The 17,526-nt window shown below is 42.3% G+C and overlaps 1 protein-coding gene across 1 annotated transcript in view; it reads right to left on the reverse strand.

Annotated features, from left to right (window-relative positions):
• SGCZ (sarcoglycan zeta) overlaps positions 1 to 17,526 on the reverse strand; it is a 779,950-nt gene that overhangs the window by 54,816 nt on the left and 707,608 nt on the right. Inside the window, exon 10 of the mRNA XM_059721776.1 lies at positions 621 to 693. Coding sequence (XP_059577759.1) covers positions 621 to 693 — 73 coding nt within the window. The remainder of the gene's footprint in view (positions 1 to 620; positions 694 to 17,526) is intronic.

A 17,526-nucleotide genomic window follows, 5' to 3' on the forward strand; every position in this document is an offset into this window, starting at 1 on the left:
CTGGGTCCCTTAGTTGCTTTAGCTTTAGTTTTTTACCTTTTACTATTTACTCATGCCCATGTGTTTGTGTAAATTTACAACAACCTCAAGATGTCTTTGAGTACATTTAAAGAGGTAGACTCACTTAACTTGAAAATGAATTTCTGGAGAAGGGAAAAGCCTTTAAAAACAATGCAGAAATACTGTTTGAAGGACAAATTGTATATTCTTACTTTTTGTTGACATTTTGACTTATATCTCCTGGAACAGTTCATAAACAAACAAGAAATGGCCTTCATGCTAATAGACAGCATTGTATGAAATAGGACTTTGTAAAAAATCTGACAGCTTGAAAATGTAAGGAAGGTGGTGAAACCTGAACTTTCAAAGAATAACATTCGTTCAGTACTGGAGAAAGATGTTTTATAAAAGGAAGAAGCTTTACGTTTTGCTTGATTATAACAATATTTGTGTCAAACTGTTGCAGGTTTAGTTCTAATAAAAATTGATTAGTGTTTTAAATATATCAGGAATGGGTCATTAGAGTCAATTGCATAGATCATCAATAAAAAAGAAAAATCAAAACTTCTTAGTTGATTTCAGGAAAAATAAATGTAAAACAACTCTGAATAAACACCTACTTGAGGTCTTGGGAAGGTTCTGCTCTGATATGGGGTGTCTCCACAGAGTGCCCAAACACTGCCCCTTCTGTGCCTAAAATAAATACATAAATAAAATATAGTACAATTATACTGGCAAGAAAAAATACAATTAAATGTATGACCAAAACTTGACATTTTTAGGATAAATGATTTAGTCAATTAATTTACTAATGCATCCATCCATACCTCGTTATCAATGGACATTCTGCAGGTTCAATATGTATTTTTATCTTAAAGAAATATTACTGTTTATGCCAAAATCAGGATTAACTGCACTAAAAACTGATGACTTCCATTAGTCCATGGAAGAGGCTTAACAAATCCAAAAATCTTAGAACTAGCTAATAAGTGTGAGCATACCATCAAAAGCCCATGAAGGGACCTTTTTAATGCCCAGAAGTTTTAAAACAACTAAAGAACTAAAACAAGCACAATTTTGAACACACACGTACACACACACACACACACACACAAACAGTAGTTAAATTTTCAGAAGTGTCCATTAATTTTTATTTGTTTTAGGATTTGAATAACCAGAATGAGTTATTCTGTATGCCATTATTAAAGCTTTTGAGAACCCATAGTTTCCAGCTGTTTCTGAATTTAACACTCACCTTTAATCACTTTCAATTTTGTATTCTCTCTCAGAGATCTCTCATTAGTTTTTGAAGCCAACCAGTTTTGGGGTATTCAGGTATTTGTTATTAGTACCCATACCCCAGTGCAACAGAATACATGAATATGTCTGAAAATGTTGGGTCTAGAGTATTTTTATGCATTTATAAACTCTGAAACTTATATGAAGCACTACTGGGTTTGACTGAAAGATTTCCATTAAAACCATGGTTCAGGAATAGTCAGGTTTTGACAAAACATTTTAAATAAGTAATTCTGTCTTCCATTAAGTTTTCATTTTTATTGAAAAACTGAGAAAAATGCAATCAACCAATAAATAAAACCATTTTAATTTCTAGCAAAACATTGATTTTTCAGCAAAAACCTAAAGTTTGCTGTGAATTCATCCATGCATTTTCAATAAGTTCTAAATTAATAGTCACAAGTAATAAGCTATTTTGTCTTTATTTAGTTCTCTTTACATATGCTATCTGTATATGTTAGGAACAAAGACCACCTATAGGCACCCTGCTCTCCCCTCTAGGATTCCTGTTTACATTTTTAAGTGCAGCATGCCAGCAGATAGGAGTCATTGGCTTTTGCTGCAGAATAATAAACAACAGAAGCCTATCCAGTTTTGTCTCTGAGAAATGGTTCCACACCTCCGCAGAGACCAAGAGCAAAGAACCATGATTGTTTCTAGAGAAGGGCTAGCTTCTAAACAAAAGACATATTGGTTGCTGGAGGTTTGGCTCCTAGATATTTTCCTTAAAAGATGACATACTTGTCAAAAAAGTTCAATTTGAGTTCTAAGTGAATGGCCAGTAAGAGTCTTATTCCATTTTAACCAGTTAACCAATCTCTAATAATTAATAATTTTGTTACAAAGATGCATATTTTCACAATATTTTTCCACTGAAGCTTTTCTTTAAAAATCATTTGAAGAGTTAGGTCAAATATCAAATGTCATTAAAGTGAAAAGTCTGCTTACAAATTAGGAAAAATTAAACTAATATTTATGGCTAAATGAAAAGAAAACTGCAGAATCTGACATGGTAAAAAAATGCTATGCAAATGGATGCTATTCTCTTCTCTGAGGGCACAGACAGAAGTGACAATTTGAACCCAATCTGGCTACATAAAGCAGTATATAGTGGAGAACAAATACAAGTGCATGGCTGCACCTTCAAAAATGGCTGATAGGGTGAAAATCTGAGTCATCATTATATGAGGGGTCAGATTAAGACATTGCAAATCACAGCATCTTCTGTAACTTCTGTCTGCACTGAATGTGAACTTCAAGCTGTTTTCAGAATGGGAGGGGAGAAAAGAGAGTGGAGGGGGTTCATTCTGGTTGTTTTTCAGCCCCTCCAGAGCTGGGTGGAGAACCCCTAGAATGAGCTCACTCTGCTCCCTTTCCCTCCTCCCATTCAGAAACAGGGACAGGCTGGGAGAGAGGAGGGGCCATTGTCAGGGGAAACTAGCTGCAGGCTCACAGCAAGTAGCTAGATTTTTCTCTCCCCTGGAACCAACAGGGAACTTCTGTTTATTCCAGGACATTATTGTAACTCAGAACACTTCCTGCAAAGCATTCTCAATTACAGTGGGGAGATGCACTTCTACCTGAGCCCTGTATCACAAGGATATATAGATATATAATAATTTATATTTCTAACTGTATATATATTTAAGATTAATAAAATTCTGATATTGTTCATCATTACAAAAATAAAAACTTTTGTTTAGAATGTACTGATATCTACTTTTTGTTTATTTCAATCATCTAATGTCAAATTTATTTTTTTTACCCATTTTATAATATATATATATATATATATATATATATATAAAATCAATAGCCATGTGCCTGAAAGTTCTTTCCTCCTCTTCTGAAGATGGGGTTAAACTCTGTGCAATAAAAACAAAGACGCTCAGTGCTTTGAAGAAAAAGACTTCTTTTTAGACAACTGAAAATGAAAGAGAAAGAATTTGATGAAATACATATATCCATTCATCTTACACTACTAATATATGATTTGGAAAATTGTCTAGGATCCTAATATTAGATTATTTAATCTTCTAAGATTAAATAATATATTTTAATGTGATGTATCACCCGGAGGTTGGCTGATCTCCTCCGAAGAACTTTAAACTAGGCTCGACAGGGGTCAGAGAATCAGTAGTCAAAGAGAGCCCAGGGTCGATAAACCACAAACAAGACACCAGATTGGACCAGGTAAGTATTAAGGGGTTGGTAAGCCATAAACAAGGCACCAGACCACACCAGGTAAGTAATAAAGGGAACACATGCCATCAAGGCACAGGGGCACCAAGAGCCCCCTTTTGGGGGGCTAAAATGTCTTTATACAAATGCCAGGAGTATGGGGAACAAGCAAGAGGAGCTCACACTCTTGCTTGCTAGCACCCAGTATGACCTACTTGAACTAACCAAAACATGGTGGGATTCTACACATGACTGGGCAGTAGGCATTGAGGGGTATAGGTTGTATAGGCGTGACAGAGTGGGGAAAAAAAGGTGGGCGGGTAGCACTCTATGTTAAGGAGCAGTATACATCTTCCACCATTAAGTCAGGGGGTGGAGGAGGGGAACACCAAGGCATTGTAGGTCAGGATCCAGGGGGAACCAGGGGAAAAGGACTTGGTTGTAGGGGTCTACTATAGGCCTCCTCATCAGGATCAAGAGCTAGACGATGTATTCTCCAGGAAGCTAGCAGACGCCACACAGGCGAGGGAGGTGGTGGTCATGGGAGATCTAAACTACCCAGATATCTGCTGGGAGGAGCAGACAGCCAAAACAAGCCGCTCATGAAGGTTCTTACACTGTGTGCAGGACCTCCACCTAACCCAGGTGGCATCTAGTCCCACCAGGGGTAGCGCTTTGCTTGACCTGGTCTTAGCAACAGGGGATGATCTCGTGGGGAACATGCACATTCATGGTAGCCTGGGAGATAGTGACTATCACTTGGTTGAGTTCACTATCCAGCGAAGGGTGGGTAAAGTAACTAGTGGGGCTAAGGTGTTGGACTTCAGAAGAGCCAACTTTAGCAAGCTTAGAAGGCTAGTTAGTAAGGGGATACAACTCAAGAACATAGAGCAAATTGGAGTCCAGGAGGGTTGGAGGTATCTCAAGGGAGTGATCCTTGGGGCTCAAAAGAAGTCTATCCCATTACATAGCAAGGGAAGTAAGGGGGAAAAAAAGCCCCCTTGGCTGAACAGGGAACTCCAGGAGAGTCTGGGGGCAAAGAAAGAGATGTATAGGCAATGGAAGCAGGGAGCAGGCACCAAGGAGGAATATATCTCCCTGGCGTGCTATTGCAGGGAATCAGTTAGACGGGCCAAGGCGGGGCTTGAGCTCAGGCTGGCTTCAACAATCAAGGACAATAAAAAGTCCTTTTTCAGGTATATAGCAGGCAAAAGGAAAGCTCAGAGCAACATAGGGCCCCTGCAGGACAGTTGGTGGTTGACGCGGGGAAAAAAGCAGAGCTCTTCAATGAGTTCTTCATTTCAGTATTTCTATGTACCGACCAAGCCAATTCCCCAACCTTGATCATTGATGGATGTCCACATGGCACCAATCCACCTACGGTTAGTTCTGAAATAGTTAAGGAGCTCCTGGAGGAGCTGGATGGGTACAAGTCATCAGGCCCGGATGACCTCCATCCACGGCTGCTGAAAGAATTGTCCGGTGTCATAGCTGAGCCCCTGGCACAGCTGTTTGAGCACTCGTGGTGCTCTGGCCAGGTCCCTGAGGACTGGAGAAGGGCCAATGTGGTGCCCATTTTTCAGAAAGGGGGAAGGGATGACCCGGGTAACTTTAGACCAGTCAGTCTTACCTCTATTCCTGGGAAACTGCTAGAGAAAATAATCAAAGAACACATGTGTGGAGGCCCAGCAAGGGAAATGATGCTGAGGGGAAACCAGCACGGGTTTGTCACAGTTATATCCTGCCTGACATCCTTGTAGCCTTCTATGACCATGTCACACACTGCCTGGATGTGGGAGCTGAGGCTGATGTCATCTTCCTGGACTTTAGGAAGGCCTTTGACACAGTTTCACACCCTATCCTCATTGGGAAGCTAGCAGATGGTGGAGCAGATGCCTACATGGTCAGGTAGGTGGCCAACTGGCTTAGGGACCTCACCCAGAGAGTGGTGGTGGCTGGTTCCTTCTCGGCCTGGAGGAAGGTGGGTAGTGGGGTCCTGCAGGGTTTGGTCCTCCAACCGATATTATTTAATATCTTCATCAGCAATTTGGATGAGGGCATGGAGAGCACCCTCTCCAAGTTCGCTGATGATACCAAGTTATGGGGCAAAGTTAGTACACTGGAGGGCAGGGAGCAGATTCAGGCTGACCTGGACAGGTTGGATCAATGGGCAGAGAGAAATAGGATGCAATTTAATAAAGATAAATGTAAGGTACTCCACCTGGGAAGGAGGAACCTCCAGCACACCTATAGGTTGGGGAGTGTCCTTCTCAGCAGCTCAGAGTCAGAGAGGGATCTTGGAGTCATAATTGACTACAAGATGAACATGAGCCGGCAGTGTAACGAGGCCATCAACAAGGCCAAACACACCTTGTCGTGCATTAGCAGGTGCATGACTAATAGATCAAAGGACGTGATGCTCCCCCTCTATGCAGCGCTCGTCAGGCCGCAGTTGGAGTACTGTGTCCAGTTTTGGGTGCCACACTTCAAGAGGGATGCAGAGAATCTGGAGAGGGTCTAGAGGAGGTCCACTCACATGATTAGTGGCCTTCGTGATACACCCTACGGGGGAACGTTGAGAGAGCTGAATCTCTTCAGCCTTCACAAGAGATGGCTGAGGGGAGATCTTCTGGCTGCCTATAAATTTATTAGGGGAGGTCAATGGGGAATAGGGGACGTGCTGTTTACTAGGGCACCCCAGGGAGTGACTAGGAATAATGGGTGTAAACTAGTTGAGAATGGATTTAGGTTAGATATTAGGAAGAAACTTTTCACAGTAAGGGTGGCCAGGATCTGGAATGGGCTTCTAAGAGAGGTGGTGCTATCACCTAGCTTGGAGGTCTTCAAGAAGAGGCTAGATAGTCACCTGGCGGGGGTCATCTGACCTCGGTCCTCTTTCCTGACGTGGCAGGGGGTTGGACATGATGATCCATTGTGATCCCTTCCGACTCTACAATCTATGAATCTATGAATCTTGCTTTTTGAGCACTTCTATTTGTGTTTATTTAAACATATTTCATCTCCCAATGACATCCATACAATAAAGGCACGTCCACACATGCAGGCACGTGTACTTACAGCAGCTCAAATAGAAGCAGTGCAAATTTGAGCCAGGGCATTTTGCCTCAGCGCACGTACCCGGATATGCACTTTGGTGTGAGGCAAATTGTATCACTTAGGGCAAAATAACCCTGCCTGGCTCCTCCCAGGTTTGCAGCCAGGGGGAGCTAGAGCCTAGGGCCAGCACCTGTGCTGGCCCCAGCAATATAAAAACCTGCCCTAGCAAGCAGGTCAGGGCTACTTGCTCTCAGGAGCTTCTGGGGATCAACTGGCAGGATCTGCTTGGTGAGGATGTGGCTGGGGCAGCCCAGTGGCTGAGTCTGTACTTCAGCCTCATCCCATGAGGAACTGGGGGCCTCAGCTGGTGACTCCTTCATGGAGCTGTTGCCATGGGCATGTATGTGGTGAGTTTCACAGACACCCTGGTCTCCTGCCCCTTCTGATTGCACCAGGCTGCAGCCCCTCCACTTCTAGTACCTCCTCCTGAGTTTCTGGTTGAATTTCACCCCCTACATCTTTGTTTTTGGTCACCCCATCTGCAGCTCCACCAAGTCCCAGGACCTCCTGGTCAATGTCCTCCTGGCCATGGCCAAGTGGGCCCTATACTTGACTAAGAAAGAGGCTTTGGCCAGAGAGGTGCCCGAAGACTGTGGAGCCACTTTCCTGTCACTCATCCATGCATGATTTTGGATGGAGCACCAGTGGGCGGCATCCATTAGCTCCTCAGATGCCTTTGACAACTGGTGGGTGTGGCTCAGGGGGCCCTGCTTGTTGTCCCCTTCTGGAGAAATTACTTTCAAGTTTTGAACCTTTGACCCCTACTTGACTCCTATCTTGTTTTTGCTTTAGTTGTCCCAAGGAATTACTCATGTTATTCATTCATTGGCCTCACACCGCAGGGGCCACTAATTAGTTGGGTGGGCCTTGGGCCACAGCATTTGGGTAACAAATAGACAGGAGCTTCTGGGGCTCAGCCAATTGGTATCTGGGGACACTACCCCTTGTGCCAGTTGGACTGCTGCAACAGCATCCCAAGTACATTTTTAAAAACACCCCAAAATCCTTGTTCTTCCACAATTAGAACAAAACACCACTCTACATATACACACACACACAGAGCAAGAGAGAGAGAAGAATCAATCAGTTGGGCAATGCCTTATTGATATATTTACAATGTTAAAGCAATTTGGAAGCCTACCAGAGTCTCTATCATCATGTTAAAATAAATTCTAAATATCTATGTATTGATGTGTGCTTTTGTTTTTCTTTGCACATGATGGGTGTATGATAAGGTGATGCGGGGTTTGCAGGAAGGGGGTGGGAAGGGGTGTGGGGGGAAGGTGCATGGGTGTGTGGGTGGGTGTGGAGTGACTGCAGGTGGACTGTGGGCATGGGAGACCTTGCGGGGGGGGGGCATTGCTAAGGAGGGATGGGTCCCCTGGCTCTCACAGGGTGCAGCCTCCCCACACACATGTGTGCACTCATCTGGATGCGCCCAATTTGAGCAACAGAATAGATGCATCATTCTAAAGGTTACAATATTTTACACAATTTTCAGAACTAAATTATAGAATCACATTAGGAACAGGTATAGCCAGAAGCCTACATTGCAAAGAGGTTAATTTACTTAATTTAAAGTTTAATTTATTTCAAAGTGTTAAAGGTAAAACATTCTCAATTTGTATTACTGCTAAAACTGCACAAAATGTTGATTTATTTGGCTAAAGGCAACTGTTGTTACTAACTGGTGTTTTTTAAATGGTACTTGGACAGAAAAGAAAGTACTGCAATGCAAGATACAATATTGGTTAACAGATAGAAGTGGTTTAGGGCGACAATATATTAATGCCCTAATCCTTCATCTCCAGAGACCTAAGTACTGAAAATTCTTAAATAGGTTAAAATACAGGGGAAACTGTTTGCTGGATAAATACCCTTGTATATATCAAAAGAAACAGTTTTTCAAGACAAATTTACTCTCTACTTCTAAATGTTGATGCTTATGGTGGAAGTCTACAGGAAGAGAAAAGGAGCAAGCTTCCTTTAGCATTAAAGAACATGAATAAAGCTGTTTCATGGTACCTGTTTATAATATCCGATGCTGACAAAATAAACCCTGCTCCTTGTAGCCAGTGGCTACAGCAAAAGTCAGCATTTAGGCAGAGAAGATGGCTCATAGCAGACGTTAGTGTACATCCAGGACTATTCTTCTTCTGTGTCTTGTAAACACTGGAGAACCATGAGGGAAGGGGAGAAGAAAGTGTAATCAGAACTATCCAAGTAGCTTGGGGCTGTTTCTGAGCCATCTACTCTGCATAATTAGTGATCTTTGGAGGTGAGATCAGAAGGGTAGTTGATATGCCTATACCATGAAGGCAAGGTGCCTCATGCACACCCAGCTCACCTACTCTTTCTAGCCCACTCCAAACCTGGAAATGTGATGGTGAGGCCATTTCAGGGTCCTCCTAAGAAGCCGCTCCCAAGTTTTTCAGAAATCAAGATTTGAAGGATAGCCACAAATGGATGACCTTGGAGTGACCTTGCTGGCACATAGGAACATAAGAATTGCCATTTACTAGGTCAGACCATGGGTCCATTTCGCCCAGCATTCTGTGTCCTACAGCAGCAGAGAGTGAATGCTGAAAGGGAGAGTGAACTGGGTCTGACCCGGGTTTAATTTTTCCTCCACTGTTCCTCTCTCACTTGCAGTCTCCAGCATTTAAGGTCTATGCAGTTCTAATTCAGAGGCTGTATCCCCAACTCCCATGCTCAATAGCTACTGATGTCCCTTTTCTCCAACATTTGTCCACTCTCTTTTATAATCTAGTTAAACTGTCAGCTCCACAACACCTGGTAGCAATGAGTTCCACACTTTAATTATATGCAGTGTAAAAATAATTTCCTTTTGTTCATTTTAAACTTACAACTTACTAGTTTCATTTTGTGGCCCCTAGTTTTTATATTGCAAGGCAGAGTAAATAATAAATCCCTATTCATTTTCCCTGTAAACCCTTATCATGTCCCCCCTCAAGCATGTCTTCTCTAAACTGAATAGGACTACCCTCTTAATCTCTCCTCATATGGAAGTCCCTCCATCCTGCTATTCATCCTTGTTGCCCTTCTCCATGCGTTCTCTAGTTCTTCTATATTTTTCCGAGATGAGGTGACCAGAACTGGGCAATATATTCACAGTGTGGACACACCATGGATTTAAAAAGGGGCACAATGGTATCTTCAGTTTTGTTCACAATTCCCTTCTTAATAATACCTAACATTTTGTTTGCCTTTTTAATGGCTGCTGACCACTGAGCTGGTTGTTTTAGAGAACTATCCACAATGACTACTGGATCTCTTCCTTATGTGTTGACAGCTAGTGTACAGCCCATCATAGCGTAAATACAATTCAGGTTATTTTTGCCCAGGTGCATCACTTTACACTTCTCTACTTTGAATAGCATCTGCCATTTAGTTGCCCGTTCCTTCAATCATGTCAGATCCTTCTGTAATTCCCCACAGTCTGCCTTGGTCTTTGTCACTTTGAATAATTTTGTGGCATTGGAAAATGTGGCCACCTTGCTGTTCAGCCTATTTTCCAGGTCATTTATGAATATGTTAAAGACCACTGGTCCCAACACATATCTCTGTGAGACCCCACTGTTTATTTTTTTCCATCCTAAAAGATGACCATTTATACTCACTCTTTCTTTTCTATCTCTGAACCAACTTTAATCCACAAGCGGACATTCCTTGTAATCCCATGATTACCTAACTTAATGAAGAGCCTCTAAAGGTGACCTTGTTAAGGGGTTTTTGAAGTCCAAATAAACTGTCAACTGGATTGTCCTGATCCACCTGCTTATTGACACAATTGAAGAACTGTAGTAGGTTGGTGAGGCATGATTTCATTTTAACAAAGCTGTTATGATTCTTCCCATGCAAATCATGTTTATTCATGTGTTGAAGAGGTTGGGTTTTTTTTCTTAATTTTTGTTTCTACCAGGTTTCCAGGAGCAGAAGTTAGGCTCACTGTGCTGTAGTTCTAAACACATTTCTGACTGTCAAAGGCCTCTCTGCATCCAGTACACTTTGGTTTTTACTACCTATGGCTGCTTGTGGAGGTTAAAAAACCCCAAGCAAATGGCACTTTACTTTAAACTCTATGAGCTCCCCCACTGAGCACAGCATGCCCAGAAGAGGCAGCATGTTAGCTGGACTGGGCTTGCCCAATTTCTGTATAAATCAGGTGATTTAGTGGGGCTTTTTTGGTGCTTTTATCTAATAGATGATTGATTCAACTTTAGATAAAAGCAGCAAAGAGACTCACTGAAGCACCTGATCTATACAGACACTGCAGAGCTGGGTCGAAGTAACATGCTGCTTCTTCCAGTATAAAGCATTTTGTTTTTTTAACATCTGCAAGCAGCTATTATGTATTGTTACCTCAATTACTATATGTATATCTTTACATTTTCTAAAAAACTCCACAGGAAATCCATCATGGCCCAGAGATATATTATTGTTCATGTCCTTTTAAGGCCAAATTATTTCATCTAATTATAAAAGCACTTAAAGTTTCCTTCTCCATCTCTGAAATTCATTGTATGGATGTAAAGTACAGGAGCATATCTGTTTTTTCACTAGTAACATACTGATTCTCACTATGCAAACTGGAAGACAATTGACTACTGTTGTCTGATTTGTCTCTGTGTTATATGGATATTCCTCAGAGAGTCTCTTATAGCTAATAGTTTATTATGATTGGATTTACTCTTTAGTTTATATGTTAGTAACATTATTGCATGTCTCTCCCTCCCACAATTCTCAATAATCTTGGTATGATCTATACTCCACCTTCTGGGGCAGTAATTTATTCAACTCATATTGGTAAAAATGCATAGTTTATCTAGCAAAGGATTCATGACATAATCATCACTTATTATTATTTAAGTATCTATTTCTATATCTATTTTTTCTCCTTTTTTTGCATAAGCATATAATATTATACATCCTCATAAAAAGACTTCAGCAGTTTCCTGTAACAGCAAGGCGGACGAATCAGTAGGTTGATTAATCTCAATCAAATTTTTGAACTCCTCTCAAATGAATACTTCAGATATAGAATCATTTAACAGGGAGATGTTGAATTGACAGTAATTATTTACAGCCAGTCTTTCTGCAAGGAAGAGCTGACGCTCCACATCAGCATGGTCCAAAATAGCTATAGAGGCACTGAAAATAGAATCATTTATGCTCTGAGAAATAAAAAAGCAGTCAATTCTTGAATATACTGAATGAGATATTGCGGGGTGGGGGGAGGGAATCCTTCATTTTTGGATTCACTGTTTGTCAAGTATCTATGCAACCCAGGTCCATCATATAACTTTTAATGACTTCCCAGAAGTAGATTTCATGGATAGGAGGGCAGGAGACCTATCAATGACAGGATCCAAAGACTCCTTTGTATATTTTGGGGTGAAACTAAAATATGTCCCCAAATCATAGAGCTTAACAAAAAAAAATTAAAAGATAAAATGTGGGATTGTCTGCATTGGGACTTAGGAACATCTAAAAGTAAAACTGGAATCCATAATTTTAACATTTGCAAGAACAAATCTACCCCCTGGACCATCAGCTATTTCAATGAAATGCGGGTATAATTTTTTATGTACTAAAATAAAAGCTCCATGTGACTTTGTGTTTTATATACACTATTAAAGACTGATAATCACACCCAACCATGCTCTAATTTTGAGACTCCTCTACTGATAGACATTGCTAAGCTCCAACAGACCAGCCCTCTCTTTTCTTGGGAAAAGACAATATTTTTTCTTTTTAATTAACATTCTAAGATACACACTTAATAGGACAGGCCATTCTCAGTAACTATATCTTCTGTTCAACTTTTATATAGCTAGCAATTTGCCATTTTCCTTAAATCAAAAATACAACAGTTATCTGCATACTTGCCACAGTTCATAATATCAACATTCTCCCATATATTTAAAACTCATAAAAACATATATTCCCAAGCACACTCTTCGAAAGGTCATAAAAGGGGAGAGGAAAAAAAGGCAAAAGAAAAACAAAATAAAGTACAAGAAATACTAGCTAGCAGAATATTTATTCTATGACATATTATGTCTGCCAGGAAGATTTGGGCAGGTGTAACCCAAAGTGATCTACCACTTAGTGACAATAAAGACAAAGACATTAACAAAAATCATATGAATGCTAGTCACTAATAAACAGTTCTTAACTATCCCCAAACCCTCCCCCCCCCCTTTTTTTTTTTTTTTTTACAGCTCAGATTATTCTATAAGTTTGTCTCCTCCAGATGGTATCCATGTAAGAAAGGTTTTTGTTTTCCTAGGATCAGAAAAAAGTGTCGGTTTTCTACTCTGTGAATCCGATGTAGAACAGAAGGATCTCTCGTGAAGTATCTCAGCTGCTTTTGCATGCCATGTAGTTTTGCTGGTGTAAACAGAGCCTTCTTTTCAGCCACCTCACAGGAAGATCAAGACTTTGGAGATGCCATACAGTAACATGGGACAATGCCCACCAATTAGAGGGGTGATGGAGGCCACTAAGGGCATATCATTGATTGCTTGGGACAATGAAATCAGAACAGGAATGGGAGTGAGGGTCATAGGTACAAAACAAGTGCAAAAAAGGGGTGGGGAGGGAGAGACATTGAATAAAGCACACCAAAAACAGGGAAGGTCAGGAAACAGCATAATAGGAGTGCCAGCCTCACCCCATGTCATCTTTCCTACTTCTCTGGCAGCCTTGAGTGCCCTCTTGTCAGTGATAATTTACAGAAACTTGGCTATGAATGCCCTAGGTTTTTTTCCTAAACCAGACTTCCTCCTATACAAGCTGTGGGCCCTCTCTCTCCAAATCAGTGTCTGAGGAGAGTTTTAAAATGCACTGGACAAATACTATTCTATGGCAGAGCTATTTAGTATGCTGAAACTCATGTGTAGATAGTCACTGGGGATGCCTGGGGCACAAGGGTGCTATAGTGTGGGGGCTGCCTGCTTGCCTTCGTGCCCCAGCCAGCCCCTCTGCAGCATGTTGAGCCAGGGCAGAACAGCTCCCTCCCTGACCCCTGCCAGCTGGAACTGCTCCACCTCAGCTCAATGTGCTGCAGTACCGGGCGCACATGTAAATGCTGTGCCTGGGAGCAATAAACTCTGGCATGAACTGTGCCAGTGTTTATTGCTATGTGCTAATTGCACTTGGTGCACTGAGAAGTAGGTGATTTTTTTCACAAACTTGGTGGAATTAGGTTTTCCAGACCCCCCAGGCACTCCAACAATGTAGTTGTTGTATCTCCTGAATCTGCCTTTTAAATGTAGCATTTTCTCTCTCACAACCTGCAGCTCCTTGCTGTGAGAGCCTGTCTATCTCCACAGCCTGATTTTGCATGGAGAAACTGTCCTCCATTCCTTGAATCCTCTTCACCAGGGCATTCAAGGAAGCCCACACAATCACTGGAAATTCCTGCATCTTATCCACTGTAACTTTAAAGCTAGATCTCTCTCCAACATCCCCTGCATCAGAGAAACCAAGTCCTCTGTTTTCCTCTCAGTGCTCACTTCAGAGGCTAGGGTTGCTAACTGTTCATAAACTTAGATGGTCAGTAAAAACAAACAAACAAAAAACAAAGAACACAGGGCAAAAATACCTGTCCATAAAATCCATAGAAAACTTAGGTTGTCTCTAAAAATGCTAAGCAGTCAGAGCTGATTGAAGCAGCCGGGGTGCAGTGGGACACAGCAATGAAGCACAGAACACAGCAGTGCCACCTGGTGTCTAAGAAAGTGTGCAACACCCTTAAGGTTGCTCTTCTCAAGGCTTTGTAGACCCCTTCTCACTAAGTCACACGTTTTTCTTGCTGCTGAGTCCCATTGGCTCCCTGTAACACTGATCACAGATAGATTCTTTGAAGGTCCACGCTGGTACAGTGGAAGTGACAGAGGTGGATTAATGTGTTTTGGGGCCCTGGGCAAGCACAAAATTAGAGGCTTCCTCCCCCCTATGGGAGCTGGGCTGCAGGGGGCGGGCCCCCTTCCCCTTCTAGTGCTGTGGGGAGAGGCTGGGTGGATCCCACTGGCCACCAGGCTTGGGGACACACGCCTGCCTCTTCTCCTTGCTCCCTGCCCCTGCTATGGCCAAATGTACAGACACACATGCAGGAGCGCACACTCTACTCTCACTCTGCATGTGGACACAGACAAAACACACAGACAGACACATACCCACGCACACACAGACACACTTTCCCCTCACAGGACCTCCCACCTCTCCCTTCCCCCACTCCTGATCACTTGGAGGGAGCCCTCCATCCCTACACTGAGAGCCACCTGTGGCTCAGCCTCGCTCCCTGCCTGGCTCATGTTACACTTACCTGCAGGGAGCTGCTGACTGGCTGCCTTGTGTAGCTTTGCAGATGCAGAGGGCCGGGCTGGGCTGGGCTAGGAGTGCCGTGCCATATCTCTGTGGGTGGGCAGCAGCACTGGGATGGGTGGTTATGGGGGGCCAAGATGAATTTTGAGGGGCTAGAGCCCCCAAGACCCTCCTGGTGCTACTGCTCACAAAGGTACTGTGCAGCACAGCACTCCAAGCCTGGCCCCAACCCTCCCCCCCATCAAGTGGGGCATGGGTCTCCCAGCACAGCTCAGCCCCCTCCCGTCCAGATGTGACACCACTTGGCCCACCCCCCTCCCCCAGGTGCAGCATGGCTCTCCCAGCCTGACTCCACCCCATAACTGGAGGGATCCTACTTCCAGGTCCCAGGGAAGCAAAGGTGAAAGCCGCTGTTTTAAACCTTGATACCAAAATGGGTGCTGAGTTTAAAACTGCAGCTTTCACTTCCCTGCTGATGAGAATCCCAGGGCCAGGGTCCCAAATTGATAGGGGGCTCTAGGCTCATGCCCAGCTTGCCCATTCATTAATTTGCCTATGGGAAGTGGGGGCCAGTGGAAGTAAGGCCTTGGGCTGAGCTGGGCTGGGCATGATGCAGGGTATAGTCAGTGGTCATTAGGGCATGGCAATGAATAGGAGGTCCCTTGGGAAGAATAGCATGGTATAAATCCATTGCTGCAGTCAAACAGGGTTGCAAAACCAAGACTTTTTTTTTTACTGCAAAGTCTTTTACTGACAACCAAACATTTTTACTTTGTTACTACAGTTGCTGTTAAATCCTTATGTTTGAACCCAGCTCTTCTAACTGGGTCCTGGCAGCAGGGCAGAGGATGGCACATTTACATTATGTAACACATCAGAAAAAACTTGTGACAGTAAAAGAGTTTGGTTATCAGAAAAATGTTTGTAGATTGTCAGTAACCAAACATTTAAAAAATTGGATTAGCAGCCTTGTCACAGCCCTCCATCTTGATAGCCAAGGGGTGTTTTGATCTTTGTTTTTTGATGGCCTCTGAAAATGGAGAAGAGTGAGACTTTTCTTCAGCCATATATAGGGATTGGCAGTAGTCTCAAATTTTTTTTATAAGGGTTTACTAAAAGTGACAGAAAATATCACAAAATAGCAGGAGTCTATTTAGTTCACATTTGCTTCAGTCCACAACACCCCTTAGCTCCCAGAGTGAGGTACTTAGTGGTGTTAGTCTGAAGTCACGCAAAAGGAAGGACAACAGATGTGCAAGAGGAAATGTACTTATTATAGATATTAAAGATTTATTTTACATTTTGAAAGTGAATATTTGTTCTTGATAATTATCCAAAGGATATATTAGTTCCACTTATTATTCAGAGATAAAACATGTGGCTTCTTTTAAAGGGACTGTCAAAGCATTTTTGGTACCTAATAACTGACAAGATTAACAATCTCAAGAGTGAAAATTCACAACATTCTGAGTGATCATTATACAAAGGACACAGAATTTATCAGGATATGAAATTTGAAAAAAAAAATTTAAAATGAGTTTAAAATCACCTTCTTAATGAATGAAATTTAGCATAACTGGATACCTTTGGAAAGAAGTATAAATCTAAAGAAAATCCACTATAGTGTGCTGTATCACTTTCTAGATTTGTAAAGTTGCAACCAATTTACTTACCTACTTTGAGGTGAATAAAATCTAGGCAGAGATGAATCTATATATCAAAGCTACAACCTTTTAGCCCTTTCAAGTATAACTCAAAGTGAAGTAGTCAGGAAACTAAATTCAAAGGAACATGACTTAGAATGGATAACAATAAAAAGTGAACCTTTCAGACACTAAAATAGAGAGGGCACTGAATTGTGGGCAAAGGACATAAAATCAAACCACCAGAGTGAGTGAGTAAAATTACTTCCATCTCCAGTCTTTAAACCTGGATAAGAATGAGTTAATTTCCCAAGAGCTTCAGACTGCAGGAAGCTTCTCCTTAAGCAGCCTAATGAACAGCATGATGCATCTATTCAGAATTTGCTGAAGCTAAAAAAGCAACCTGAGCCAGGAAAGTATACCAGAAGTAAGAATTCCAAAAAAAAAAAGAAGTCTGTAATACATGTGGAGTTTTTATAAACTGCAGGCATTCAAAAGACATTTCTGACACACAGAACAGCACAAGTCATAATCATTCTAATTCACTACAAGCAAGAAATAGTCACGCATTCCCACCCTGAAACTATGGAAACTAGGGTTACCATATTTCCAGCATCAAAAAAGAGGACACCTGTGGGGGGACAGGGAGGAAAGGGGATGGGTAAATGACTGTCAGGGGAGGGCAGTGATATGCCTGTACCCTGCCTCTGCCCTCACTCCTAAGCCACAGCCCCCCAGCCCTGCCGGTGCCTCTCACTCCCAACCAGCAGGCTCGACTCCCCCAGAGCTGTTGCCCGTGAAGTTTGCATGTTCATATGCACGCGCACACACACACACGCACACTCTCTCTCTCCTACCTGCAAGAAGCTTGCCGAGGCCCACACAAAGCACATGACCCCTGACAGCCAATTGCCTTGCCCCACCGCTTTCAGCC

Source organism: Alligator mississippiensis, chromosome 2 (assembly GCF_030867095.1).
Source record: "Alligator mississippiensis isolate rAllMis1 chromosome 2, rAllMis1, whole genome shotgun sequence".
NCBI lineage: Eukaryota > Metazoa > Chordata > Crocodylia > Alligatoridae > Alligator > Alligator mississippiensis.